This window comes from Hypanus sabinus (assembly GCF_030144855.1).
Source record: "Hypanus sabinus isolate sHypSab1 chromosome X2 unlocalized genomic scaffold, sHypSab1.hap1 SUPER_X2_unloc_21, whole genome shotgun sequence".
Taxonomy (NCBI): domain Eukaryota; kingdom Metazoa; phylum Chordata; class Chondrichthyes; order Myliobatiformes; family Dasyatidae; genus Hypanus; species Hypanus sabinus.
The window spans coordinates 433,326-460,959 of NW_026778992.1; the positions used below are offsets into that span (position 1 = coordinate 433,326).

The 27,634-nt window shown below is 44.9% G+C and overlaps 1 protein-coding gene across 4 annotated transcripts; it reads right to left on the bottom strand.

The window, feature by feature from the left end:
* Positions 1-846: 846 nt before the first annotated feature.
* LOC132385785 (zinc finger protein 234-like) lies at positions 847-27,634 on the bottom strand. Of its 4 annotated transcripts, XR_009509279.1 has the most exons (4): positions 27,302-27,634; positions 12,976-13,254; positions 2,569-2,663; positions 847-985 (listed from the first exon to the last, which is right to left on the bottom strand). XR_009509279.1 is itself a non-coding variant. In XM_059958009.1 (3 exons), the coding sequence occupies exon 3, from the start codon at positions 9,482-9,484 to the stop codon at positions 8,300-8,302; it is 1,185 nt and encodes a 394-aa protein (XP_059813992.1). In that variant the 5' UTR covers positions 9,485-9,877; positions 12,976-13,254; positions 27,302-27,634; the 3' UTR covers positions 3,705-8,299. The 4 variants fall into 4 exon arrangements, 1 of the variants encoding a protein (XP_059813992.1); XR_009509280.1 differs by lacking the exons at positions 847-985; positions 12,976-13,254; positions 27,302-27,634 and adding exons at positions 2,185-2,239; positions 3,375-3,670; XM_059958009.1 differs by lacking the exons at positions 847-985; positions 2,569-2,663 and adding an exon at positions 3,705-9,877.

Genomic DNA, 27,634 nt, shown 5'->3' on the forward strand with positions numbered 1-27,634 from the left:
AACAACTGCGAGATCAGGCGGTGAATGTGAGGAGTTGGCCTCCGGACTGGAGAAATTGTGGCCGCGTCCGGCTTGTGCTCAGGACGCAGCTTTATTAATATAATGAACCACCGAGGTGACAGAATATTTCACCGACCTAATTATCTGTTCCCTGAATTTTGACTGAGTCACCGCGTAAATAAACGTGTTGGTGCAGCAGCTGAAATCACTCAGCAAACCCCCGACGTAGATAAAGATCCATTCAGAATAATTGAAACTGAATCCTTTCCCTGAGACCTGATAATATATGAAATTTACAACCAGTGTCATCCACAGGAGGATGAAGCTGCCGGAGATGGTGAAGAGTAAAACCACAGACCTCCTCCTGCTCTCCATCTCCGGGTCACTGCGGTTCCCCCCCTTGCCCTGTCCCTTCAGCCCCTTTCGGACCCGACTGGCCACTAAAATGTGTCTGACTGTCAGAGCGTTGAGCAGCAGGATCCCAGCGAAAGGGAGGAACGGAGTTAAAACCGTATCGAACCAGTCATACCCTACCCACCCGGGGTCAGTGAAATAACTGTCCATCACTTTACAGAACCACGGTACATTGTCGATGATCACCCTGGGTTGCCGTGTGAAGTATCGGGGAACATTTTTCAGACAGAATAGTGCGCCGATTGTTGTTAGAACCACAGCTGCAGTTTTCCCGGTGCAATATTTTGTTTTCAGCTTCTGGCAGCAAATGGCGACAAACCGGTCAAAGGTGAAAGCGACGGTGAACCAGACAGAACAGTTTGTGGCTGTGCATCTCAGTACATCGATAACACTGCACACAGGGGTGATGTCCAGAAAACTCCACGGGAAGTAATAGGATTTGATTCGCCACAAAATGACCGCGGTGACAATGGTCAGTAGATCAGCCGCTGCCATGGCAACCAGGTAGCGAGTGGTGCAGGTAGAGAGGCCGCACTTTCCCGAGACAGGATCACAATCGCCACTACATTCACTGCGTGTGGGAAAGGGGGAGAAGAGGAGGGAGAGGGGGAGGGAGACAGGGAGAGGGGAGGTGGGAGGGCGAGGGAGCAGAGAGAGTGAGGGAGAGAGAGATAACAGACAGAGGCCATTACTGAACGCATTCCTCAAGGGATCGGGTTTCAGCTGAAGACCAGGAGTTGTGGAGTCAGTGCACGGCTGCTAACCTAACATGGGACACTGGTCACACTGTCTCTGACCTGCCTTCTTCAGTGTGGAGATAAGACAATTGTGGACAATCGTCGGCGATAAAAGCGATCTTCATGAACAACATAGGTCGGTGCTGATCCCGATTCCTGTCCCTGACCTGGCCGGTTTCACTGATTTAATCGTGACTGACCTGGCCCCTGGAAACTCGTAAATGATGGGGCCGATAAGGCATGCAGAGGAGAGGAACACACTCAAAACACTGGAGGGACTCAGCAGGTCAGGCAACATTCTGTACATGGAATTGAACAAACTTTGGTATTGGGCCGGGACTTTTCTCCAGGACGAAGAGTTGTCCTGGAGAAAATTTACGACGCGTCTCAGAGGGAAAGCAGGAACAACTGAGCAACCTGAGGCTGAGCGGCTCCGTTAATGGATTAATTCCACAGCGCAGTTCAATTCGATAACTCTCGTCAGCAGATCCGTTGACACTGGTTCAGATGATCAGACCCAATTATTGACCGACAGGCAGTGGGATCCGACTGTGACAGACTCCACAGGGAGACATGAAACACAGGACCAGGGGTTCTCTCTGATCGATAACTCAGAAACAGTGACCTTTACAATGTAAACACATCCCAGTCACAGCTTGCGGGAGAGCTGCCTGTCCCCACAATGGGACAACTCCGGACAAGGTGTCATTGAAGGCAAGAACAATGTTCGAGTCGATCCCGTGAGTTTGATGAGAGACAGGAGTTTAGCTCCACTTGTCCTTAAATATGAAAATTCAGAGTGTTGAACTGACAGGATCAATATCTCTGACGGATATTTCTACAATGATCATCAAGTTAGAAGCTCGTCAAATGATCATAAACAGATTCACATGGTTAACACACAGAAATACCAAACAAGAATTGCTCTGCTCACTTACCAGGAACTCCAATGACGGCGATTAACACGTACAGTATTTTCTCCATACTTCTGTACCTATTGAACAATGCAGGCATTTTCTCTGTCCAGTGACCTGTCCCCACTGTGCTACAGGCGATCTCTTGGAATGAAATGTAAAGGCAGCCCAAGCCTACGGTTTTTAATACCATTTAGCGACTCCAGAGGGACACATTTTAACAGATTTAAAAATAGCTGTTTTAAAATTATTTACAAACCAATTACGTCAGGCAGATGCAATCCTCGTGGTGACAGATTGCGATTAAATAATGAACGAGTGCAATGTGTGGACTGTTTATGTGAATTAGTTTGTCCCAACAAAGGTGACTGAACCTTCAGTGGTTTCTTATCAATTCAATATTCTCCCACTCTAAATATGTACTTCAATGGAGCCATTTGAGAAACATAATACTGAAGTAAATTATGTCATTGTAGCCTGTAAAATTGTATTGCATCACCTACTGTTATCATTCTCCTCGAGAGTATGAACTCTTGGATTAGTTTGTGTTTGGGGGACTCTAACCAAGTTGTCAAAAGTCTTGAAAATCTTTTCTGTTCTATAAAAGAAAAAATATCTTGTTAGTTAAGCAATTTTTAGGACTGCTCTCAAATTATTCCAGTCTTAACAAAATTGTTAATTTCAAATTCCCAAACGTAACGGTACACCAATGAGTAATATTCTCCTGAAATGTAGGCAGCTATATCCGAATACAGATGCACGGATTTCCATCTGCTCAACCAGGATTTCACATTGCCAGTGTGGAATTCGGGTGTCTTTAATATCAATTACATGGAAAACAAATAAGGAAACACAACGAAACACGCACACGCACACACACACACACACACACACACTCTCTCTCTCTCTCTCACACACACACACACACACACACAGAAGACAGTACAAAAATCCATGTTTGTATCATTCTTTCATTCCTTCATTTCATTATATTTATTATCAGAATATGTATGCAGTACACAATCCTGTGATTCTTCTTCACCATATAGCCTCGAAACCAAGAAAAAAACATCAACAACTCCTCTTCCGCACGAAATGCACAAAAACAAATAAAAGCGCAACAGAAACATTGTCCCCAATCCCACAGCTGTTTCGTTCCACAGAATAATTGCAAAACTTAAAATAAACAGTGCACTTTCACACATTACAAAGAAACGTGGGGGTGGGGGTGAATACAGCTGCGTGGGACACTGACACAAAAATGCATTTTCGACACAAAAGTGAATTCAGGTCATAATAACATATTTACTTTGATCATCTTATTTTTTGTCCTTCGAAGCCAAAGTCACACGCCTCCTTCCACGTCCTTAGTTAGCATACAGCAAAGCAATCTGGGATAATGTAGGGTCTATTGAGCACATTACAAGATTAAATACATTAAAAAATCTCCAAGTTTCGAATGTATATCAACGGTACTCCCACACGTGAGTGTCACGTAAATTCATTCATAATAACTGCATCTTCTGTTTCCCAATGTGTTGCATTGAATGTAGCCATGTTTAGGGTGGTTCGAGACTCTCCCGCATTATGAACCATATATATATATATATATATATATATATATATATATATATATATATATATACTACTATTTCTACTTCTACAGGAAGCTCATTCCACACAGTTACCACTCTCTGAGTAAAGAAATACCCCCTAGTGTTACCCTTAAATTTTTGTCCTCTAACTCTCAAATCATGTCCTCTTGTTTTAATCTCCCCTACTCTAAGTGGATAAAGCCTATCCTCGTCACCTCTATCTATCCCCCTCATAATTTTAAATACCTCTATCAAGTCCCGACTCAAACCTTTATGCTCCAAAGAATAAAGACGTAACTTGTTCAACCTTTCCGTGTAAATTAGGTGCTGAAACCCAGGTAACATTCTAGTAAATATTCTCTGTTCTCTGCCTATTTTGTTGATATCTTTCCTATAATTCGGTGAGCAGAACTGTACACAATACTCCAAATTCGGCCTTACTAATGCATTGCACAATTTTAACATTACTCAATGCTCTGATTTATAAAGGCTAGCATACCAAAAGCTTTCTTCACCACCCTATCCACTTGAGACTCCACCTTCAGCGAACTATGCACCATTATTCCTTGGTTCTACTGCATTCCTCAATGTCCTGCCATTTATCATTTATGTCCTATTTGGATTATTCCTACCAGAATGTAGGACCTCACACTTATCAGCATTAAACTCCATCTGCCATCGTTCAGCCCACTCTTCTAACTTTCTGCAAACTTTGAAACAAGCTTTCCACAACGCCATCTACCTTATTATCATCTGCAAGAAATTTTATGGGGCGGATTCCTACTTTAGTTTCAACAAGGGGTCCAGCTGCACCATCCGACCATGTGGTGAACGCACATGTAACTTGGAGACCCCCTGGGTAACTCTGGATTCAAGTCGTGGCTTATCATCAGCTCCATGGGCATTATATTATAGGTAACACAGTTGACCTTCTTGGGGCAATAGGCCATCGTTACATGCTGACAAGTCCCAACCCACCTGGGTTGTGGGCAATCAATGCCAAAATAAACTTCGTGTCCAGAATTGCATCATTTCTTTGTGGATCCAGTACTCAGAACAGTGGGAACGTCGATATTCCAACCACGTCGTTGACTACCCAGCCATTAGGTGGCGTTGTTGAGCTCATCCTGATCGGCCATCCACCCCCGTCTCCCTTCATTCTGTCACTGCAAACTTTGTTCTGTTATAGGGTCGTTTTAGAACCCTGTTTCCCCTTATCCTCCTCAGTACCTTTCTCCCTCACTCCCTTTCCCTCATTCGCATCATCCTTCTGAGAGCCCATGCTTCAGCATGTGTGGGGTTTGAATGGATCAATCATTTCACACACCCTTCTGCTCTCCTCGGTACTGTGCAATACCAAGTTCCTCGGCCAGTTCCTACTCTGTCACGGAGTCAAATTCTGCGTATCCAAATTAGGACCCAAAACACTCGAGAAAACCGGCCACAACCTCGTCACAAATATAGAAGGTTCCTTCCTTTCCACTGTCTGCAGTTATGCAAAACCTCCACTGTCACCTCTATTAGTCTAGCAGCTTCTAATGGTGTCTTCTGTAAATCACCCCGTGTCCCCTGGGCGGGTGCCTGTTCCTCCGGCAGGGCTGAAGGGAAAGCTGAAGTTAGACAGAGAAGGGTTAGCTTCCCCTCCTCCGTTTCATATAAACCATGAGCTATCCTGTCTGCTGAATGCACTGGAAAAGTTTCCGAGAATCATCTCCCATTCACAGCTCCAGCACTCAATTGGGCCACGTCAAAGGGACAGAATACCGTGTCATACACGCCCCACACCCCCGGCTCTGGTGTGTCCTGCAGTCCCTCCATTACTACAGGCGCCATTGGGGCACTGGGTGTTGAAGTTTCCACCCACTCTGGGAAAAACCTGCTGGGAGGCGGGCCACTTCCCCAATAATCCTGGCTTTGAGACTGTTAGTCCCGGAGTGCAGGGACAAAGGATGGCAGACGTGGCTGTTCCTCATGGAGATCGACTGTAGAGGGTTCCCGGCACGGCCATCATGGAGGTTGCTGTCTGTGCTGGGCCTTGATGAAAAAAGCACGAAGCAAGCAGCTGTCAGGATGGGGGAGGAAGCAGAAAGAGCCCCTGACTGGGTATGGAGCTGGAGAGAGGGGTTGAGCTGGAGGTCAGGAACAGATGGGCAGTGACTTGGCCCTCACTTCAGATCCACCAGCTGTACAGTGTAGGGGTAAAGGGTTGAAACACTCTGTGAAAGTTGGGCACTACCTGACCATATCTGCCCCTGGACAAAGGCTACGATTACCTCATCAGGTGACTGAAGAGAGCAACCCGGTGTGTGATACAAGCGTCTCTTCGTACGTTAAATCACCCCAATCTGCATCACCATCATCGTCAGTCCTCGCACATATCACTCCTCTCCGAGCTGAGAGTTCACTTTGCAGATTTTCCATCTGGTTTAAACACTTGCGATCAGCGCAGCCTTTCTTCTCAGCTGCCGATTTCTTCATGACATTCGTAACAGCCGTAAATCCCGACCCTGACTTTTCATTTCTCTAATTCTGTATCCGCCTGTTTATACTCCTCTTCAGTTTTCTCATTTTCTCTTCTTAACGCTTCACACGGAGCCTGAAACTGACTCATGTGGATCAAATTCACCTGATCCTGCTCCCTCAGAATTTCTAACTCTTCCCTATACTTACACAATTTCTCTGCCAATTTCAGTTTTTTCTCTCTTTACTTCAATTAGATCATCCAACAAACATCACATTACAACATTTTTAATCCCTTGTAATTTTTTAAATTTATTTTCACTAACTATTTTTCACAATTCTTCCTCCACAGTCCCGGACCCTTGGCTGTCAAACTTTTCTAAGCAGGCCTCATAATTTGACCATTTCCTTAATAATTAACGATGAAAGTAATCTCTGAAATCCTCTGAATCCCTGGGTTCTGCCTGTCCTTTCCATTTCACAGTTTAATATCCTAACCTACTGTGTGGTTCAACTCGTCACCAGGGTCCCAGACCACTTTTCTTTCTTTTCCTTTGCACCCAGGGCGCGAAAATATGTTCACCGTTCATCAACTGGAATCAGTTCGGAAACTCACCAGGCAAATCGTAATTAATCACAGCTCGCATTTTATTTTTCCTACACAAACAACAAAGTAACTACGTTGACCCCAGGCTAACAACTTAAAACATGAATTCCACTGCTCCCTCTGTACTAATACACACCCTGACCACTTCTCAAATTCACAACACTGGAACAGGGGATCCCACTGCATCCAAATGATCCATCATTTCTTCTCCAGCCCCTTCCTTGGGGGATCTTCCTTGTGATAGTTCGTCTCAAGAGTTATCACACCTTTGCATTTGAAACTCTTTACTTGTTTTGAAACAAGCCTAATTTGAAACATTTGAAACAACTCTTATCAGTTCAGAGGACGCATCTCATTCTTGTTGGCTGAAGTCCATCAGGCTGCTGACTAACAGATTTACACAACTTCATGCCAAAGGTAATTTCTTTTGTTCTCCTCCACTATGGTTCCAAACAGACAAACTGTGTCGCTCAGACTCTCAGCAGAAATATCGAGATTCCTTCTGCAGAACTGCCACTGTACGTAATACACACCTTATCTCAGAGTGACTTCAGGTTCAGAGATAACGAGATTACTTCTGCAAACCTGATAGTGTACATAATGCACAGATTATGTGAGAGTGATTTCAGGCTTACAATGGGAATACCAGTAACTTCTTGTGTAAAGTTGATCTGATCAGGTTATCCCACAGCAATCAGTTCACAAAATGGGGGTTAAAGAGCAGCTTCACAAAATGGCAGCCTCTATTCCTTCGACCTCATGGCAAAAACACAGACAATTGATCACTCTACTTCCACTGTCATTGACCCATTCACGTTCGATGTTTTCTTGCATATGTTAATTCATTCAGACAGTGGTGTATTTTGGTGCAGAGCAGTCAGGATGGGATGCTCCTCCAGTCAGATGTGGGAACTCTGGACATCGGACAGTTTTCCGATGACTATTTGCAGGAAGTGCACCCAATCACAGCGCCGGACTGACTGGTTCAGGGAGTTGGATGTACTCAGGATCATTCGGGAGCCTGAAGATACTATCAATGAAACATCTGAAGAGATGGCCACACCCAGAGTACAAGCTTCGGACAGGAGAAGCGTGACCACCAGCAGAGGTAAGGGTCATTAGGAAGACAGTGCAGGGCTGTCCTGTGGGCATTCTCCTCAGCAGAACACCTTGTTGGATACTGCTCGGTGGGTGGGGAGTTGATCCATTGGGGCATGGAAGCAACAGAAAGGCCGGCAGCACTGCCCACTCTGAAGCTTAATAGGGAAGTGTAAATTTTGGCCTTGTGGCAGTTATAAGAGATGATATTCTGGGGAGAGAAAGGAGATTCTGTAGGTGTGGACAGGATTTAAATTAGAACTGATTTCTGCGTCACAGATCCAAACCATTAAACTCCAGTCCCATTAAACGTGAACATTAGCCGAGGATTACCTCCCACGCCCAGTGACCAGAGTGCAGAACTGGGTTTGTTAAACAGCAGCAGTAATTGCCGAGTTCGGCACCAACAGTCACTTTTGAACTTGATTCAGCAACTGTGATGGTGAAATATCCAGCCTGTAGCCTGTCGCCTGTTTAAACAGTTTCCCCAGTGTGAACTCGGTAGTGCGTCACAAGGTGGGATGACTGAGAGAATCTCTTCCCACATTGGGAGCAGGAAAATGGCCTTTCTCCAGTGTGGACTCGTCGGTGTGTCTGTAAGTCGGATGACTGACTGAATCTCTTTCCACAATCAGAACAGGCGTACGGTCTCTCCCCAGTGTGAATACGCTGATGTATCATCAGTTGAGATGACTGAATAAATCCCCTTCCACAGTCTGAGCAGGTGAACGGTCTCTCCCCAGTGTGGACTCGTTGATGCACCTTCAGTTGATATGACCGAATAAACCCTTTCCCACAGTCTGAGCAGATGAACAGCCTCTCCCCAGTGTGAATTCGCTGATGTGTCTTCAGTTCAACTGACCGAGTAAATGCCTTCCCACAGTCTGAGCAGGTGAACGGCCTCTCTCCAGTGTGGACTCGCTGGTGCACCTGCAGGTCAGATAAATGAATAAATCTCTTCCCACATTCAGAGCAGGAAAATGGCCTCTCCCCAGTGTGAATCCGCTGATGTACCATCACTTGAGATGACCGAGTAAATGCCTTCCCACAGTCTGAACAGGTGAACGGCCTCTCTCCAGTATGAACTCGCTGGTGAGCCTGTAGCCTGGATGAGTCAGTGAATTTCTTCCCACAGTCTGAGCAGGTGAACGGCCTCTCCCCAGTGTGAATTCTCTGATGCACCTTCAGTACAGATGAATGAGTGAATCCTTTCCCACAGTCTGAGCAGGTGAATGGCCTCTCTGTGGTGTGAATTCGCTGATGTTCCTTCAGTACAGAAGACTGAGTGAATCCTTTCCCACAGACTGAGCAGGTGAACGGTCTCTCCCCAGTGTGAGTTCGCTGATGTACCTTCAGTTGAGATGACCGAATAAACCCTTTCCCACAGTCTGAACAGGTGAATGGCCTCTCCCCAGTGTGAGTTCGCTGATGTATCTTCAGTTCAGATGACCAAGTGAATCCCTTCCCACAGTCTGAGCAGGCGAATGGCTTCTCCCCAGTGTGAAGTGACTGGTGTCTCCGCAGTTGCGATGACTGAGTGAATCCCTTCCCACAGTCTGAGCAGGTGAACGGCTTCTCACCAGTGTGAACTCGCTGGTGTGTCAGTAGGCAGGATGACCGAGTGAATCCCTTCCCACAATCAGCGCAGGTGAACGACATCTTATCAGTGTGAACTCGCTGTTGTGCATGCAGGTGAGATGAGTGAGTGAAGAGTGAATCCCTTCCCACAGTTCTTTGTCAATTCATAAGTCAAATATCAGATGTAGTAAACCCCTTGCACAATCAATGTAGTTGAAGAACTGATCTCCAGTGAACAAATGCTGGTGTGTTCTCAGTTCCCCGGTTCCAGTGGATTTCAGTGAGTTACAACAGAAAACTTCATTTCAGACACAAAGCACTTTTCCAGCTGTGATGACAAAATTCTTCATCTCCAAGGATCAACAGTGATACATTGTTAAATATCTAGTAACTCCTTAAATATCTGGGCAGAGACAGCAAACTGACATGTTGTTCTGTTTAAAATTCCCGCACACAATTTTTGTCATTTCTAACCTGTAAAAAAGATTTACAAAAGACATCAATGAATGAAAGTCATCATTCAGAGAAGTGTATGGTCATCCACTTTGTTAGAGGCAATGAGAGTGCAGACTGTTTTCTCAATAGAGAGGAAATAATGTTGAAGAGTAGGAGAATATAAAAGCAAGGATGTATTGTTGAGTATTTATAAAGTGTGGCCTCACTTGGACTGTTGAGAGCAGATTCAGGCCCCTTAAGTAGAACAGATGTACTTACATTGCAGAGCGTTCAAAGGAAATTTACAAAAATATTTCAGGACTTATAAGGTTTGTCAGATGAAGAACATTTGATGGCTCGGGGCCTCTACTTACTGGAGTTCAGAATAATGAAGGGGCCCTCATTGAAATCGATCTAACATTGAAAAATCTCGATAGAGTGGATATGGAGAGTATGTTGACAAGAGTGGGGGAGTCGAAACCCAGAGGACGCAGCATCAAAATCGAGCTTTGTTCTTTCAGAATGGAGGTGAGGAGGAATTTCTTTAACCGGAGCGTGGTGACTCTGGGGGATTTGCTGCTATGAGTTGCTCTGGAGTCCAAGTAATTGGGTCTATTTTCGGGAAGAGGGTGATGGATTCTTGATTAGTCAGGGCAGGAAGGGATATGGGGAGAAGGCAGGAGAGTGCGGCTGAGATGGAAATGGACTAGCTTCAATATAATTATGGAGAAAGACAGGACTGGACCTAGAGTTGAGATTTTTGATTGGAGAAAGGCTAACTTTGAGGGGATGCGAAGGGATTTAGAGAGAGTGGATTGGGTCAAGTTGTTTTATGGGAAGGATGTAATAGAGAAATGGAGGTCATTTAAGGGTGAAATTATGAGGGTACAGAATCTTTATGTTCCTGTTAGGGTGAAAGGAAAGGTTAAAGGTTTCAGAGCACCATGGTTTTCAAGGGATATTAGAAATTTGGTTCAGAAAAAGAGGGATGTCTACAATAGATATAGGCAGCATGGAGTAAAGGAATTGCTCGATGAATATAAAGAGTGTAAAGGAATCTTAAGAAAGAGATTAGAAAAGCTAAAAGAAGATACGAGGTTGGTTTGGCAAATAGGGTGAAAGTAAATCCGAAAGGTTTCTACAGTTATATTAAAAGCAAGAGGATAGTGAGGGATAAAATTGGTCCCTTAGAGAATCAGAGTGGTCAGCTATGTGTGGAACCGAAGGAGATGGGAGAGATTTTGAATGATTTCTTCTCTTCGGTATTCACTAAGGAGAAGGATATTGAATTGTCTAAGGTGTGGGAAACAAGTAAGGAAGTTGTGGAACCGATGACAATTAAAGAGGGGGAGGTACTGGCGCTTTTAAGAAATTTAAAAGTGGATAAATCTCCGGGACCTGACAGGATATTCCCCAGGACCTTGAGGGAAGTTTGTGTAGAAATAGCAGGAGCTCTGACGGAGATCTTTAATGTGTCATTGGAAACGGAGATTGTGCCAGAGGATTGGCGTATTGCTCATGTGGTTCCATTGTTTAAAAAGGGTTCTAGAAGGAAGCTTAGCAATTATAGACCTGTCAGTTTGACATCAGTGGTGGGTAAATTAATGGAAAGTATTCTTAGAGATAGTATTTATAATTATCTGGATAGACGGGATTTGATTAGAAGTAGCCAGCATGGATTTGTGCGTGGAAGGTCATGTTTGACAAACCTTATTGAATTTTTTGAAGAAGTAACGAGGAATGTTGACAAGGGTAAAGCAGTGGATGTAGTCTACGTGGCTGTAGTCTACATGGACTTCAGCAAAGCCTTTGACAAAGTTCCACATGGAAGATTAGTTAAGAAGGTTCAGTCGTTAGGTATTAATGCTGGAGTAATAAAATGGATTCAACAGTGGCTAGATGGGAGATGCCAGAGAGTAGTGGTGGATAATTGTTTATCGGGATGGAGGCCGGTGACAAGCGGGGTACCTCAGGGATCTGTTTTGGGCCCAATGTTGTTTGTAATATACATAAATGATCTGGATGATGGGGTGGTAAATTGGATTAGTAAGTATGCTGATGATACTAAGGTAGGAGGTGTTTTGGATAATGAGGTGGATTTTCAAAGCTTGCAGGGAGATTTATGCCAGTTAGAAGAATGGGCTGAACGTTGGCAGATGGAGTTTAATGCTGAGAAGTGTGAGGTTCTACATTTTGGCAGGAATAATCCAAATAGAACATACAGAGTAAATGGTAGGGCATTGAGGAATGCAGAGGAACAGAGAGATCTAGGAATATCTGTGCATAGTTCCCTGAAAGTGGAGTCTCATGTAGATAGGGTGGTGAAGAGGGCTTTTGGAACGCTGGCCTTTATAAATCAAAGCATTGAGTACAGAAGTTGGGATGTAATGTTAAAGTTGTACAAGGCATTGGTAAGGCCAAATTTGGAATATTGTGTGCAGTTCTGGTCACCGAATTATAGGAAAGATATCAATAAATTAGAGAGAGTGCAGAGACGATTTACTAGGATGTTACCAGGGTTTCAACAATTAAGTTACAGAGATAGGTTGAACAAGTTAGGTCTATTCATTGGAGCGTAGAAGGTTGAGGGGGGATTTGATCGAGGTATTTAAAATTTTGAGAGGGATAGATAGAGTTGACGTGAACAGGCTGTTTCCATTGAGAGTAGGGGAGATTCAAACTAGAGGACATGATTTGAGAGTTAGGGGGCAGAAGTTTAAGGGAAACACGAGGGGGTATTTCTTTACTCAAAGTGTGATAGCTGTGTGGAATGAGCTTCCTGTAGAAGTAGTAGAGGCCAGTTCAGTTGTGTCATTTAAGGTAAAATTGGATAGGCATATGGATAGGAAAGGAGTGGAAGGTTATGGGCTGAGTGCGGGTAGGTGGGACTAGGTGAGATTAAGGGTTTGGCACGGACTAGGAGGGCCAAGATGGCCTGTTTCCGTGCTGTGATTGTTATATGGTTATATGGTAATGAAATGGCGGAGCAGACTCAATGGGCCAAACAACCTCATTCTGCTCCTGTATCTGATTAATTTTCACAGCCGATATATTGTGAGATAATTTTAATCTCCTTTCTGAACTCTGACATCACACTGTTACAGCGAGGATCAACCCAAGTTGGGGGAAAAACTCACCTTCCAACTGCTCATGACGCAGGCAACTGGTCTGTCCATCTAATTCCCCAACAGATTTCCTGTCTGTGTGAGAATGGGAATTTCAATCTGTGACTTAGCTCACGCTGATTCCTTCCATTAGTATTATTCTCTGTCCCATATTATTCCGAGCTGCGCAGTGACTGAAATGTTCCCACACAGAGAGCCTTTGCTGCTGCACAGCTGGTGTTTTGTTGATGCCGTGCTGTTTTCATGATGTTTAAACATTTAACTTTCAGACAAATGCTCGGTCCATACGTTCTGAGAAAAATAAATTAGAGAAAACATAGGTATTATTTCAAGTTCTGGTCGTGTACGACAGCACTACAAAGAGCATGTGATGTTACCTGGCAAACCCTGGAGAGTTTCAAATTACTCTGCCCCTCCGCACAGGTGATTGACGGTGGAGAGCCCGTCAGCGGCAATGCCAATGAACATGATGGGGAGGGCAGTCCTTGTTCTCATTGGAGTGTGGCATATTTGTGATGAGAACGCTACAGGTCACTTGTTACCCAGGCCAAAGGTAATTGGTATCATTATGTATCCAAAGCGAATGGTACTAAACAAGTTCTCACAGGTAGAAAGGTCCAGATCAAGATGGAACAAAGGTGATTTCCACAAGGACTAAAGCTGATGTAAGGATTTTGTTTCTTTCTTTTCATACAGTAAAAATTGACATTTTCATTGACTGGAAGGTCAGCTCCTCAGTGCTCGGTGGTGCCCGAGTGATCCATCTACTCCCCTTCCCTCCCCCTGCGATTCCAAATACGGCCTACGGACTAACAGGGAAAACGCTGGCCCTGTCATCAATGGCTGCCTCTTTACCCAGAAACCTACACGAAGAAGAGACCCATCTATCCGCCACGGCTCCAGCGTCTGCGCTCCTCAGCAGCAAATTCCCCGGAGCCCGCGTAGAGAGAGGGGTAAGCACTTGGACTGACCCGGGGTGCGGAGGAAAGGTGTGGCCGGTCGCGGTTCGGACGCCGGTACCGATGATAATCCGCCCGGATCCCCGCTCCTACCTGCAGCGAGTCTCCGAGCTTTTTGTCCACCGTGCGCACGCGCGAAACGCCCGCGACACTTACGCATGCGCATGTGATCGCGCGGCGATTTCTGGAACCAACAGGAGAAAGTCTGCAAATGCTGGAAATTCAAGGCGACTCACACAAAACGCTGCAGGAACTCAGCACCTCAGGCAGCATCTATAGAAAATTATAAACAGACGGCGTTTTTTGGCAGAAAGCCTTCTGCAGGGCAGAGAAGCACAGGGGAAGGTGCCAGAATAGAAATATGGTGTGGGAGGGGAAGAGGCGAGCTGGAATTTGATGCCGGGTGGGTGGGGAAGGTCAAGAAAGGGTGGGCTGGAGAATAAAGAATCTGATAGGAGGGGAGAGTGGACCAGAGAGAGGGCAGGAGGAGGGTCCCGGGAGGAATGTAGGAAGGTGAGAAGTACAAGGTCAGAGTGAGGCATAGAGGAGGGTGACGGTAATTTGTTCTCCTGAGTGGAAATCGATGTTCATGCCATCAGGTTGGAGGGTACCCAGACGGAATATAATGTGTTGCTCCTCTACGGGGAGAGGAGCTCATCTTGGCACAAGACGAGTCCACGGATCGACACGGCGGAACAGGACTGGGAATGAAGAATTAAAATGCTTGCTGACTGGTAAGTCAGACTTGTGGAGGATGGTGCGAAGTTGCTCCTAATTGATGACTGCACCCGCAGGGTGGCGGAGCAACAACTTATATTCTGCCTTGGTACGAGTGCACCAGTCTTGTCTGTTTGAATCCAGAGCCCAAGAAAAGCTCTCTTTCGTGTCTCAGTCGTCTTTGACCCCCTGAAGAACTGTTTCTGAGTGACAGCTAAGATCCACCTGCAATTCCTCGGCCCACTTTCCCAACTGGTCCCGATCCCACTGTAACCTTAGACAACCCTCACTTTCTCCACACACCGGTTTAGGTGACATCCACAACCTCACTAATTGTTTGATCTGCATTCTCCAAATAATTAACACATATCATTGTGCAGTTGTAAGCGGATGAATTTACTTTCTCTTTCATCTCCCAGGGGGACGAGACTGCCTGGATCCGGGGTGGTGGGGGGGGGGGGGGTGCAGGGAAACACGGGCTTTCAGTGTCTGAGCCTGTGAGGAAGCCGTAAGTGGCCAGTCCACAAGACAAGACAGCAGATCCCCTCGGCAATCAAACCGACGCTCATCAGGCCTTTCCCTCCGTGTCCAATCCCCCTCTCAGTGCGAACTCAATCGCCACTGCCACTCCTTCAATGGGGCGACTGAGTCGTGCAGACGGTGTGAAACCACCTCATTTGCGTCGGGACCATTTCCATTCCACCCATCCCCAGGCAAAGGAGCTGGTTTTAAATTTGTTTTTACATTGGTTTATTTCTGATTTTAAAAGTTGTCATTTCTGTGTACTGATGTCTGTTTGTCATCCTGAGCAGTTCTGCCTGAAGTTGTTTGGCCTGATTGTTTCTTGGTGAAATTTGACAATGGCGTCACCCCGGGTTTGGACCATGTCCGTAACTCAACAGGAACCGTCCCTGCTCCCACTCCAGGCTCAGCTGAGAGTGACTGTACTGGCACTGGAGACGGCCCAGTCCCTGACCTCCCAGACTGCACCGTCGGGTAAACCCCGTTACAACTGGTACCAGGACCTCCCAGAATAAAGGACGAGCCCTTGTCTGGCATCTGCTGGCTCTGAGATATCTCTACCCACCCGTACAAGTACAACACTGCCCCCCCCCCCCAGCGCCGACACCTACCGTCAGTGTGTCCATCACCAGGGGCACACATCATGTTCGCTGGCGGCAACAAACCAGCCCGAAGACCCCGGTCTCCGGTTGGCAGCAGCTCATTTGAGGGACCCGCCATTTGAGCTCCACCTCATTCGGGGGCAGACGTTTTGTGGGTGGGTGAAGCTCATTTCACACTCCTGTGACCCTCTGAGTGAAGAGGTATCCCCTCATGTGCCCCGTAAACTCCGCACCTTTCACCCCTAACCCCCTGTCAAGTATCTCTCTGCTGAGACTCACAGAACACAATCCCAACACTGAGTGTTTCTTCATCAAGCAGCTTTATTCTTTATTACCTGCAGGGGGTAAGTTCACCTCCATTCTCACCAGGGATGGGAGGGGACTTCAAACACAGCGTTTACAAAATATTCCTTCTGTCTCCTCGTTTCGGTCACATGTAAGAGTAAAATAATCATAATCTGATTATTATTACTCTAATGGTTATTCCATAATGTAAAACCGTATTCTCTCATCCAGATTCCAAAAATGGCTTCCTGAGGGGTTATCATTGCGGAAATGTACAATGTAAACCAGTATCCCACCATCCTCCCAGAGTCCCAAATGGCCACCGGCTTCCTGAGGGGTTATCATTGTGGAAATGTACAATGTAAACCAGTATCCCTCCATCCTCCCAGAGTCCCACATGGCCACCGGCTTCCTGAGGGGTTATCATTGTGGAAATGTACAATGTAAACCAGTATCCCACCATCCTCCCAGAGTCCCAAATGGCCACTGACTTACTGAGGGGTTATCATTGTGGAACTGCTCTCCCACTTCTCTCATTCTATCTGCTGCCTCTCAAATATAGTCCATCAGATGAGTTACATTTTCAAATTTGTCTGGTGTGTTGGTGCAACATTCTTGTCTAATTAAAGCACACATATCCCAATTTTTATCTGATATAAAGTCTCGGGTGGCTGGAAAACGATGCTGGAGAGGCAGTGACGGGAGATAAAGAAATGGTAGACAGACTGAATAAGTATGTTGTGTCTGTCTTCACAAAGGAAGACACCAGCATAATGGTGGAACTTCCGGGTGTCAGGAGTCAGAAGTGTGCGAAGTTACCAGAACCGGAGTGAAGGTTCTTGAGGAACTGGAAGGCCAAGTTAGATAAGTCACGTGACCCAGATGGTGTACACCCCAGCTTTCTGAAAGAGGTGGCTAAAAAGATTGTGGCCCCATTAGTAATGAACATTCAGGAATCACAATGTTCCGCAATGGTTCCTCAAGAATGTAATATTGCCAATGTCACACCACTCTTCAAGAAGGGAGAGAGGCAGAAGAAAGGAAACTATAGGCCAGTTAGTCTGTCCGCAGTGATTGGGAAGATGTTGGAGTCGATTATTAATGATGAGGTCTGAGAGTACCGTGTCACAAGATAAAATAGGCCACAGTCAGCATGGTTTCCTGAAGGGAAAACCTTGCCTGACCAACCTGTAGAAATTATTTTAAGAAATAACAAGCAGGACAGACAAAGGAGAATCGATTGATGTTGTCCACCTGGATTTTCAGACGGCTTCTGACATGATGCCACACACGAAACTGCTTTAACAACCCACGAGCCCATGGTATTACCGGAAAGATTCCAGCATGGACAAAGCCGTGGCTGACTGAGAGGAAGCAAAGAGTGGGTATAAAGGGAGCCTCTTGAGGAGTGGGTTCCACAGTTGTCTGTGTTGGGACTGATACTCTTCATGTTAAATGTCAGTGAAATTGATGACCTTGCTGCAAAGTTTTCAGACGATATGAAGAAGGTTGAGGGTCAGGTCGTTTTGAGGAAATAGAGAGGCTATGGAAGGTCTTCAACAGATGATAATGGGCAAAGAAGTGGGAGATGGAATACAGTGTCAGCAAAGGGTATCAGCATGCACTTTGGTCGAAGAAATGGCAGGGCTGACTATTTTCCAAATAATCCCTAAAGGTCAATTTTCAGATTGAGTCTGTGGTGAAGAAGGCAAATGTAATATCAGCATTCATTTCAAGAGGAATAGAATATAAAGGCAGGGATGTAATGTTGAAGATTTTGTAAGCACTGGTGAGGCCTCACTGGGAGTACTGCGATATTAGAAAAGATGTGCTAAGACTGGAGAGTGTCCAAAAGAGTCTAAGACCAAAGGACATAGCCTCAGAGTAGAGGGGTGTCTTTAGAATGGAGATGAGGAGGAATTTCTTTCGCCTGAGAGTAATGAATCTATGGACTCTATGGACAGTGCATCATTGGTAGCTGTGGAGGCCAAATCTTCATGTACATTTAAGGCAGAGTTTGATAGTTTCTTGATTGGTCAGGGCATGATGGGCTACCAGGAGAAGGCAGGAGATTGGGGCCAAGAGGGAAATTGGATCCGCTAAAATAAAATGGCGGAGCAGACTCAATGGGCTAAATGGCCTAATTCTGCTCCAAGATCTTATGGTCTTAGAACAGCCTCACATTTAATGTCAGCAAGAGCATGGAGCTGATTGTTGAAATCAGGAGGAGGAAACAGGATATCCATGAGCCAGTTCTCATTAGAGATCAAAGGCGGAGAGGGTCAGCAACCTTAAATTCGTCAATGTCATCATTTACGAGGATGTGTCTTGAGCCCAGCATGTAAGTGCAATTATGAAGAAAGCACTGCAACGTCTCTATTTCCTCAGAAGCCTGCAAAGATTCAGCATGACATCTTATATATTTATTGTTATCATTTCCTTTTGCATTTGCACAGTTTGTTGTCTTTTGCTCAGTGTATTTTATCTACGATGTTGGGTTCAGGTTTTCATTGATACAATCATGATTCTTGGATTTACAGAGTTTATCCCAAAACAACAATCTCAGGATTGAACATGGTGACATGCGTAAACTTTGATAATAAACTTACTTTGTAAATTTTGAACTCTACATTTAAATCTGTAGATACTCTCTCAAGCACACAAGTGGCTTATAATTTCTAAAGGTTCAGCATCTACTGGGTAATTCATTTCGCTCCGATCAGAATGGTCGTCCCATCACAATGACCCCTCTTCTGAGGCACCCCATCTACAGGAAAAATCCCCGAATCAAACTGGGATCACTATTTCAAGCGCGCACACACAGACAAACACACAGTTGTTTCAAAGGGCGACAATCAAAGCTGTGCCTAAAAGGAACAGGCTGAGCTGCCTCAATGACAATTACTCAATGGTGCTCACATCTACGGTGATGAAGAGCTTTGAGGGGTTGGTCACGACTAGAATCAACTCCTGTCTGTGCATGGACCTGGACCCACTGCAATTTGCCGATCGTCACAATATACCTACAACAGACGCAATCTCACTGGCTCACACTCAGCCTTAGATCACCTGGACAATAGCAATACACAAGTCAGGCTGCTGATTACAGCTCAGCGTTCAACACAATCAGATCCTCAATTGTAATCAACCAGCCTCTGTACCTCCTTCTGCAACTGGATCCTCACCAGGAGACCCCAGTCTGTGTGGATCAGAAATAACATCTCCTCCTTGCTGACAATCAACACTGGCACACCTCAACGATGCGTGCTCAGCCCACTGCTCTACTCTCTCTACACCCACGTCTGTGTTGCTAGGCTCATCTATAAACTTGCTGATGATGCAACTATTGTTGCTGGAATTTCAGACGGTGACGAGGAGGAGTACAGGAGTGAGATAGATCAGCAAGTTGAGTCGTGTCACAGCAACAACCTTGCACTCAACATCATGAAGACAAAGGAATTGATTGTGGATTCAGGAAGGGGAAGTCGAGGGAACACACACCAGTCCTCATCGTGGGCTCAGAAGTGAAAAGGGTGAGCAGTTTCCATTTCCTGCCTGTCAGCATCTCTGAGGAACTATCCTGGGCCCATCATATTGATGCAGTTACAATGAAGGCTATATTTATATAGCCTATTTTATATTTAAATATCGGTTATATTTCATTCGGAGATTGAGGGGAATAAGTCTGTCACTAAAGACACTTGCAAATTTCTACAGATGTACTGTGGAGAGCATTCTAACTGGTTGCATCACTGCCTGGTGTGGAGAGGCCACTGCACAGGATCGGAAAATGCTGCAGAAAGTTGTAAACTCAGCCAGCTCCTTCATGGGCACCACAGCATCCAGGAAACATTGAAAAGATGATGCAACAAAAAGGTGGCATCCATCATTACGGACCCCCATCACCCAGGACATGACCTCTTCTCGTTGCTACCATCAAGGAGGATGTACAGGACCCTGGAGACACTCTCACCGGTTCAGGAAAAGCTTTTTCCCTCCACCATCAGATTTCCGAATGGACAATGAACTCAAGAATATTTCCTCGGTATTTTCCCTCATGTTTTGCTTCAAATTTAATTTTATAAATACTTGTTGTAATTTATAGTTTTTATTACAATGTACTGCAGACACAAATGAACAAATTTCACCACATATGCGGGTGATATTAAACCTGATTCTGATACACAAACACACACAGCTGGGCTCAGACATACAACACTCCCACCTTCCTCCCTTTGTGACACCCTGCTTGCTCTGTGGCACCCGGTATGAAGCTCAAACTGTTGCAACACCTGCCCTTTAAATTCATGGCTGAGGCTGCGTTGTGTCTGTTCACTGTTTGAGTTCGATATTAAATGAAGAGCATTGAATGGGAAGGAACGTTTGAATAGAAGAATAAAGATCTCCTCTGAAGGTATATGGGGTCCTGGTGAGAGCGTACATGCAACACTGTGCACAGGTCTGGTCTCCGTCCCGGAGTCAGCCTGTGGGATGAAGGAAATGAAGAGTTTTCCCAGATTGATATAGGAGGTGGGGTAGTGTCCTCGGAGAGATTATACTGATCGGGCCTGTCTCAAAATTAGAGAAACAAAAGGCCGTCTGACTGAGACTGAGTCTCACAGGGTATTGACAGGGTAGAGGCAGGAATGATGTTTCCTTTGGCTGTGGTGAGGAACCGGAGTCACAGAATCCGATTTCACCTCAGCAGGAGTGAGATGAGGAGAAATTTCCTCACCAGTGCAACAAATCTTTAGAATTTTCTCCACAAGGTTTCTAAATTTGAAGGTCAAGTGTTGGGGTTCTGCGATGCTGGGAACATTGTGGGAAAGTGGCGTTGAGGTCAAAGCACATGTATGTTCTGAGTGAAAGGCAGAACAGGCGCAAAGGGCCGAATGGCCTGCTCCAGTTTCCTTTTACTAAAGTCCGAGTTTACCTTTGTGCCTGGTTCTCCCTTGACCTTCAGCCTGTCCTTTTGCACAGGGGAGCGCTCACACACCGGAGCTCCATCGGCAGCCGCTGCGGGCCAGACCCCGGATCCCAGCAGCAGGAGACAGGACTGGGAGGAAACTCCGGACAACAGGTCCCGATCCACGGCGGGGAAAGACCGGGCTGAAACATCTCACGGAATCTCCGCCCGAATCTTCACCTCCGCCATCGGAAGGGTTCAAAACTCCGGCCGCTGTTGCAGCCTTTACCCGGGGAGCTGCTCCCAATCTCGGGTCTCTGACCGGGTCCACTCGTTCCCGGTTCCAAACTTCGGTCCGCTCAGCGTCCCGCCCACAGACACTCCTCAGCCAATGGAGGCAAGATTCTCCCAGGGGTGTTCTCTGATTGGCTGTGAGTGTGTCCGAGGGCGGGCTGCTGCCGGGAGCTGGAGATGTCAGTCACCGTTTGTTCTCAGACTCATAGCAAGTTCCCCGAGGCTCAAAGTTCAAAGTAAATTTTATTATTATTTTTTAATATTTTTTAATTTTAATTGAACACAAACAAAAACAGACAGACTGAACATATGCTAACATAGCCAGGGAGTCACACAAGTGCAGCAACAAATATATAACTGTTAACTTTAAATATAAAAATTAACAAGGAAATCCGCTCTAAATACTGTTGGACAGAAGGAACTGTATCTGAGAGGAGTCACAAAACGGGAACATTTACAGAGATAACCCAAAACATTGACAGATTTATACAGTCTTTACAGCTTTCTGGTTATGGGAAATTCTCAGACTATAAATGTATAGTTTGAAATCTGATGTAAAAATATAAATGAAGGTTTCTTATTGCTGTGATTGCATTTACGGATATAAAATTTGATGTAAATTAACAAAAGATTTATGATAGAGCAATGATCCCCATGAGATTTGGTGTTATTAGTAAACCCAAATAAGACATTTTGAAAACAAAAACTAAAATCCACATTACGAAATTGACAAATATCAACCCTAAATGTTTAAACATACTCACAATCCCAAAACAGATGAAATAAATTCTCTGGATATAAACCACAAAAATAACAGTTAGTTTCAATATCAGAATTAACCCTTGTCAAATAAACACTGTTTGGATAATATCTATGTATAATTTTAAATAAGCCCCAGATACTCCTCCACCTCAGATTCCCCAAGTGACTATTCCAGAAACAAACAGAGTACATATAAGTCGCCACATACAACTCCTACAAACATACAGAGCAAAGCTGCAGAACGGTAACTATATCTGGATCACTGAAAGATCAACCAGAGTGCAGAAGACAACAAACTTCACTAATGCAAATAAACAATGAGAAGATGAAATAACCGCAGCGGCTGCCGATAGATGTCCGGTGCTCTCAGCACTCCCTGTTCAATCTGACAGGACAAGAAACAGTGAGGCGCAAAGGTAAACTCGTGTTTCAGAAAATAAGAAACAGAGAAGGTGTGGCCATTCGGCCCCTTGCGCCTCTTCTGCCCTTCAATCAGAACTTGCTTGACCTTTGACCTCAGCACCTCTTTCCTGCAACTTCCCATCACCGCTGAGCCCCAGGATATGTCCATTCAATTTAGAAACCTTGTGGAGATAATTGCAGTGATTCACTGCACTCTGGTTGAGGAAATTACTCCTCATCTCAGTCCTGCTGAGTTGTCCTCGGATTTTGAATCTGTAAGCGCAAGTTCCACACCTTGCGGGAAACATCATTCCAGCCCTTCCGCTGTAAATATCCTGTGAGATTGTGTGTCTCTAATTCTGAGACAGGAATTTGATCTGTCTCAGTCAAACCACCTCATATTTCACTCATTTTGAGACAGTCCCAGTACGATGATTTGTTGTGGGAGCATCTCTATGGACAGCAAGTGAGTGCAGTTATCCTGTGTTGTTCCACAGCCTGATGGTTGAGGGGTAGTAACTGTCCCTAACCCTGGTGGGGCGAGTCGTGAGGCTCTTGTACCTTCTACCTGATTACAGCAGTGAGAAAAGAGCCTGCCTGTGTTGTGAGCCTGATCACAGCCGCCTGTATCACCGTCCCCTCTGGCCTGCCCTATCCGGGACCAAAGGGATTGTGGACAGTAAATGTGGCACACTATCAATTATCACCGTGATCCATCCAATCTGGCCTGCCCCATCCGGGACCAAGGGGATTGTGGAGAGTAAATGTGGTACTCTGTCGAGTATCACTGCGATCCGTCCCCTCTGGCCTGCCCTATCCGGGACCAAAGGGATTGTGGAGGGTAAATGTATCACTGTCATCCAGGCTCTCATCCTGCCTCTTATTATTCTTGTCTGTGATTGCAGTGCGACAATCTCTGGCCCAATGTCCCCTCTTTCTACAAACCCTGTTTCTGTCCTTAGCCAAGTGTCCTCTTCATCTGCACCATCCGCATGATCCTGCCACCCGTTCTGGGTTCTTCGTCGGGAACCGAACTCCATCTCCTCACTACCGGGTCTCTGTGCACACTCTCGCTTTTCCCCAGTCCCTTTAAAGAGTCCATATGCATCAGAATTTATGTCACCTGGGGCCAGGTCTGACACAGCGAATTGAGATTAGTTAACTTAAAGGAGTGGGCAGGCTTGGGCCTGAGAGAGTTCAGAAAAGTCTGCACTGCCAGCTGGACATACTGATCGATCCAGCGGTTTGCCGGCATTGGACTCACACGTATCCTTAAAACGAGCTATAAAGTACGCAAGGGATTCTCCTTTTTTCTGTCGTTATCGGGTAAATTCACCAAAATCCGCCTGCAGTCGGGCTGTTATTCAAATGGGTTCCCTTACCTCAGTGACCCACTGTGCCATGGCTTGTACTACATCAGCCCCTCTGGTGGCTCCCGGTCACCTTCGGGCATCTGCCTGGGAAAGGGGAACCCACTCCTTGTCTCTGCCCGAGAAGTTCCATATATAACCCTGAGGAGTGACACAAGTCCACGGGCAGAGCCTGGAAAGTGGAACCCACTCCCTGTCCCTGTCCGAGAGGTTCCATATATAACCCTGAGGAGTGGCACAAGTCCCCGGGCAGGGTCTGGAAAGGAGAACCCACTCCCTGTCCCTGTCCGAGAGGTTCCATATATAACCCTGAGGAGTGGCACGTCCCCGGGCAGGTTCTGGAAAGGAGAACCCACTCCCAGTTCCTGCCCGAGAGTTTCCATATATAACCCTGAGGAGTGGCACAAGTCCCCGGGCAGGGTGTGGAAAGGGGAACCCACTCCCTGTCCCTGTCCGAGAGGTTCCATATATAACCCTGAGGAGTGGCACAAGTCCCCGGGCAGGTTCTGGAAAGGTGAACCCACTCCCTGTCCCTGTCCGAGGGGTTCCATATATAACCCTGAGGAGTGGCACAAGTCCCCGGGCAGGGTGTGGAAAGGGGAACCCACTCCCTGTCCCTGTCCGAGAGGTTCCATATATAACCCTGAGGAGTGGCACAAGTCCCCGGGCAGGGTCTGGAAAGCGGAACCCACTCCCTGTCCCTGTCTGAGAGGTGCCATATATAACCCTGAGGAGTGGCACTAGTCCCCGGGCAGTGTCTGGAAAAGGGAACCCACTCCCTTTTTCAATGAATTCAGGTAAAGTCCCTGGTCCTTTTCTTCTTTTCTCGCTCCATGGTTTTGTAAAATTTTTAAAGATGCGTTAACCATAGGTAAATAACCACAATCTTTTTATGATGCCTCCATTTCTCCAATTCTTAAAAAAGATAAAGACCCCACTGAATGTGAATCCTATCGGCCAATATCCTTGCTGAATACGGATTGTAAGATTTTTACCAAAATTCTTGCCACCAGATTAGAAAAAGTACTACCTCAAATTATCTCTGAAGATCAGACCAGATTTATTAAAAACTGTTATTCATCTTTTAACATTAGAAAATTTATTAATATAATTTATACTTCTCCATCTAAAATACTAGAATGTCATTTCCTTTGATGCTGAAATAGCGTTTGATAGAGTTGAATGGCTATATTTATTTTATACGTTGCAGAATTTTAATTTAAGCTTGAAATTTGTATCATGGATTGAATTAATGTATTATAAATCTTTGGCTTAGGTTCTTACCGATAATCAAAGATCTCCTTTTTTTCAGTTGTCCTGTGGGACGAGGCAAGGCTGCCCTTTAAGTCCTCTATTATTTGACATTGCTTTGGAACCTTTAGCCATTGCCATTCGTGAATCACCTAATATTTTTGGTATTACCCGTGGGTGAGGGACTTATAAGTTATCATTATATGCTGATGATTTGTTACTATACATATCTGACCCTGAGAGATCTATTCCTGCTATTTCATCCTTGCTTGCTCAGTTTAGTAGCTTTTCTGGCTACAAACTGAATTTTAATAAGTGTGAATTATTTCCATTAAATATGCAAGTGCCAATTTATAAACACTTACTGTTTAAAGTTGTCACAGATCATTTTACTTATTTGGGTATTAAAATTACCAAGAAACATAAGGGTTTATTTAAAGTTATTTTTTTACCTTTAATTGAACAAATCAAGCAACTTGTTATCAGGTGGTCCCCATTATCTCTGTCATTGGTTGGTCGAATTAATACTAACAAGATGATAGTATTACCCATATTTTTATATTTAATCGAAGCTTTCCCAATTTTTATTCCTAAATCTTTTTTTGATATTATTGATTGCAAAATATCTTCGTACATGTGGCAGAATAAAAATCCTAGATTAAGTAAGAAATATTTACAGAAGATTAAGTAGGAAGGTGGTTTGGCTTTGCCAAACTACTGGGCAGTTAACATCCGATAGTTAATACCTTGGACACGAGAATTGGTCGTAGTACCTTGCCCACAATGGGTAAATTTGGAGTGTAAATCTGTACAAGACTTCTCATTGTTTTCTATTTTAGGATCTTTGCCTCCTTTTGCTTTATCTAAACCAAATAAACAAATAACTAATCCTGTAGTTAAACATACTCTAAGAATATGGTTTCAATTTCATAAATTCTTCAGCTTGAATAAGTTTATCTTATTAACCCCTATTATTTCTAACTTTTTGTCCAGCCCTCTTTTATGGACTAAGCCTTTGTGTTATGGAAAGCAAAAGGTATAACATGTTTTTGTGATCTATTTTTAGATAACAGTTTTATGTCCTTTGAACAGCTATCCAGCCTAAAACTCATTTTTTTTTAAGATACTTGCAAGTTTGAAGTTTCTTGAATGTTAGTCTTTTCTGAAATTATGTCCAATGGACATTACAGAAAAAAATTCTGGCTCTGAATCCGTGCCAAAAGGGTTTAGTAGCCATCATTTATAATATGATCATGAAAATACAGCTAGGAGTATCAGAAAAAATTAAGAAGGAATGGGAAAAAGAACTTCACTGTCTTATACCCACAGAGCAGTGGGAGAAAATTTTACAATTAATCAATTCTTCTTCTATTTGTGCTAAACATGCCTAATACAATTTAATGTTGTTCATAGGGCTCACATGTCCAAGGATAAACTCGCTCGATTTTATTCTTATGTTAATCCAGCCTGTCACAGATGTCATTCTGAAGTCGCTTTATTGACCCACATGTTCTGGTCTTGCCCCTGTTTGCAAAACTATTGGAAAGATATTTTTGGTATTATTTCAACAGTTCTGAATATCAAATTGCAACCACATCCTTTTACTCCAATTTTCAGTTTACCAATGGTGGATAATAGCCGTTTATCCCCACCCCCCCCCCCCCCACAGCTTGGCGGATAATTGCATTTGTTACATTAATGGCTAGAGGATCTATCCTATTGAATTGGAAAGAAATTAATCCTCCAACGATATTTCAGTGGTTTTCTCAAACTATTTCTTGTTCGAGTTTAGAAAAAATTACAAATGTTGTCTTTGACCCTTCAGTTAAATATGAAGAAACTTGAAGACCATTTATTCAACATTTTCATATGAGCTAAACTGACTTTTCCTGAACCTGACTTTTATTGTCCTTAATTATTTGGATGGAGGTGCGGAGTTATTGACGGTACTGTGTATAGTTGATATAATGAAATGGCCCATGTCGGTTAGGTATTTTTTCCATTTTTTTTTTTGGGGGGGGGGGTTCTTATTTTCTCCATTTTTTGTAACCACCATGAGTTTGGGAGGTTATTTTCATCTATTTGTATTTATACCTTAAACTATTAATTATGTACTCTCAAGCTCTTTGTATTCATGTTTCACTTATGTTTGTTTAAAATCTAGAAAAAGATTTAAAAAGGACTATTCTGAGGAAAGGGTGGAATAGGCGCAACGGGCCGAATGGCCAGACATGCTCCTGTTTGTTATTTTCTAAAGCACGAGTTTACCTTTGCCCCTTGTTCTCCCTTGGTTTTCAGCCGTTCGGATTGCACAGGGGAGCGGTGAGAGCTCCGGAGATCCACCGGCAGCCGCTGCGGGGCAGCTCCCGTCTCCCAGCAGGAAGGGACGGGTCTGGGAGACAACTCCAGACAACAGGCCCCGATCCCCGGCGGGGAAAGGCCGGGCGCCTCCGTGCAGCTGAAACATCTCACGGAATCTCCGCCGGTCGCTTCAGCTCTGCCTTCGAAAGGATTCACGACCCGCCGGTGGTGCAGCCGAAACCCGAGGCGCAGCTGCCGGTCTCCGGCCCACTCGGTCCCGGTCCAAACAGCGTCCCGCCC

Bases quoted from the DNA above. Each gene is read 5' to 3' on its own strand.
- LOC132385785 (XM_059958009.1), bottom strand. From the start codon at position 9,484: ATGTCGTTCACCTGCGCTGATTGTGGGAAGGGATTCACTCGGTCATCC.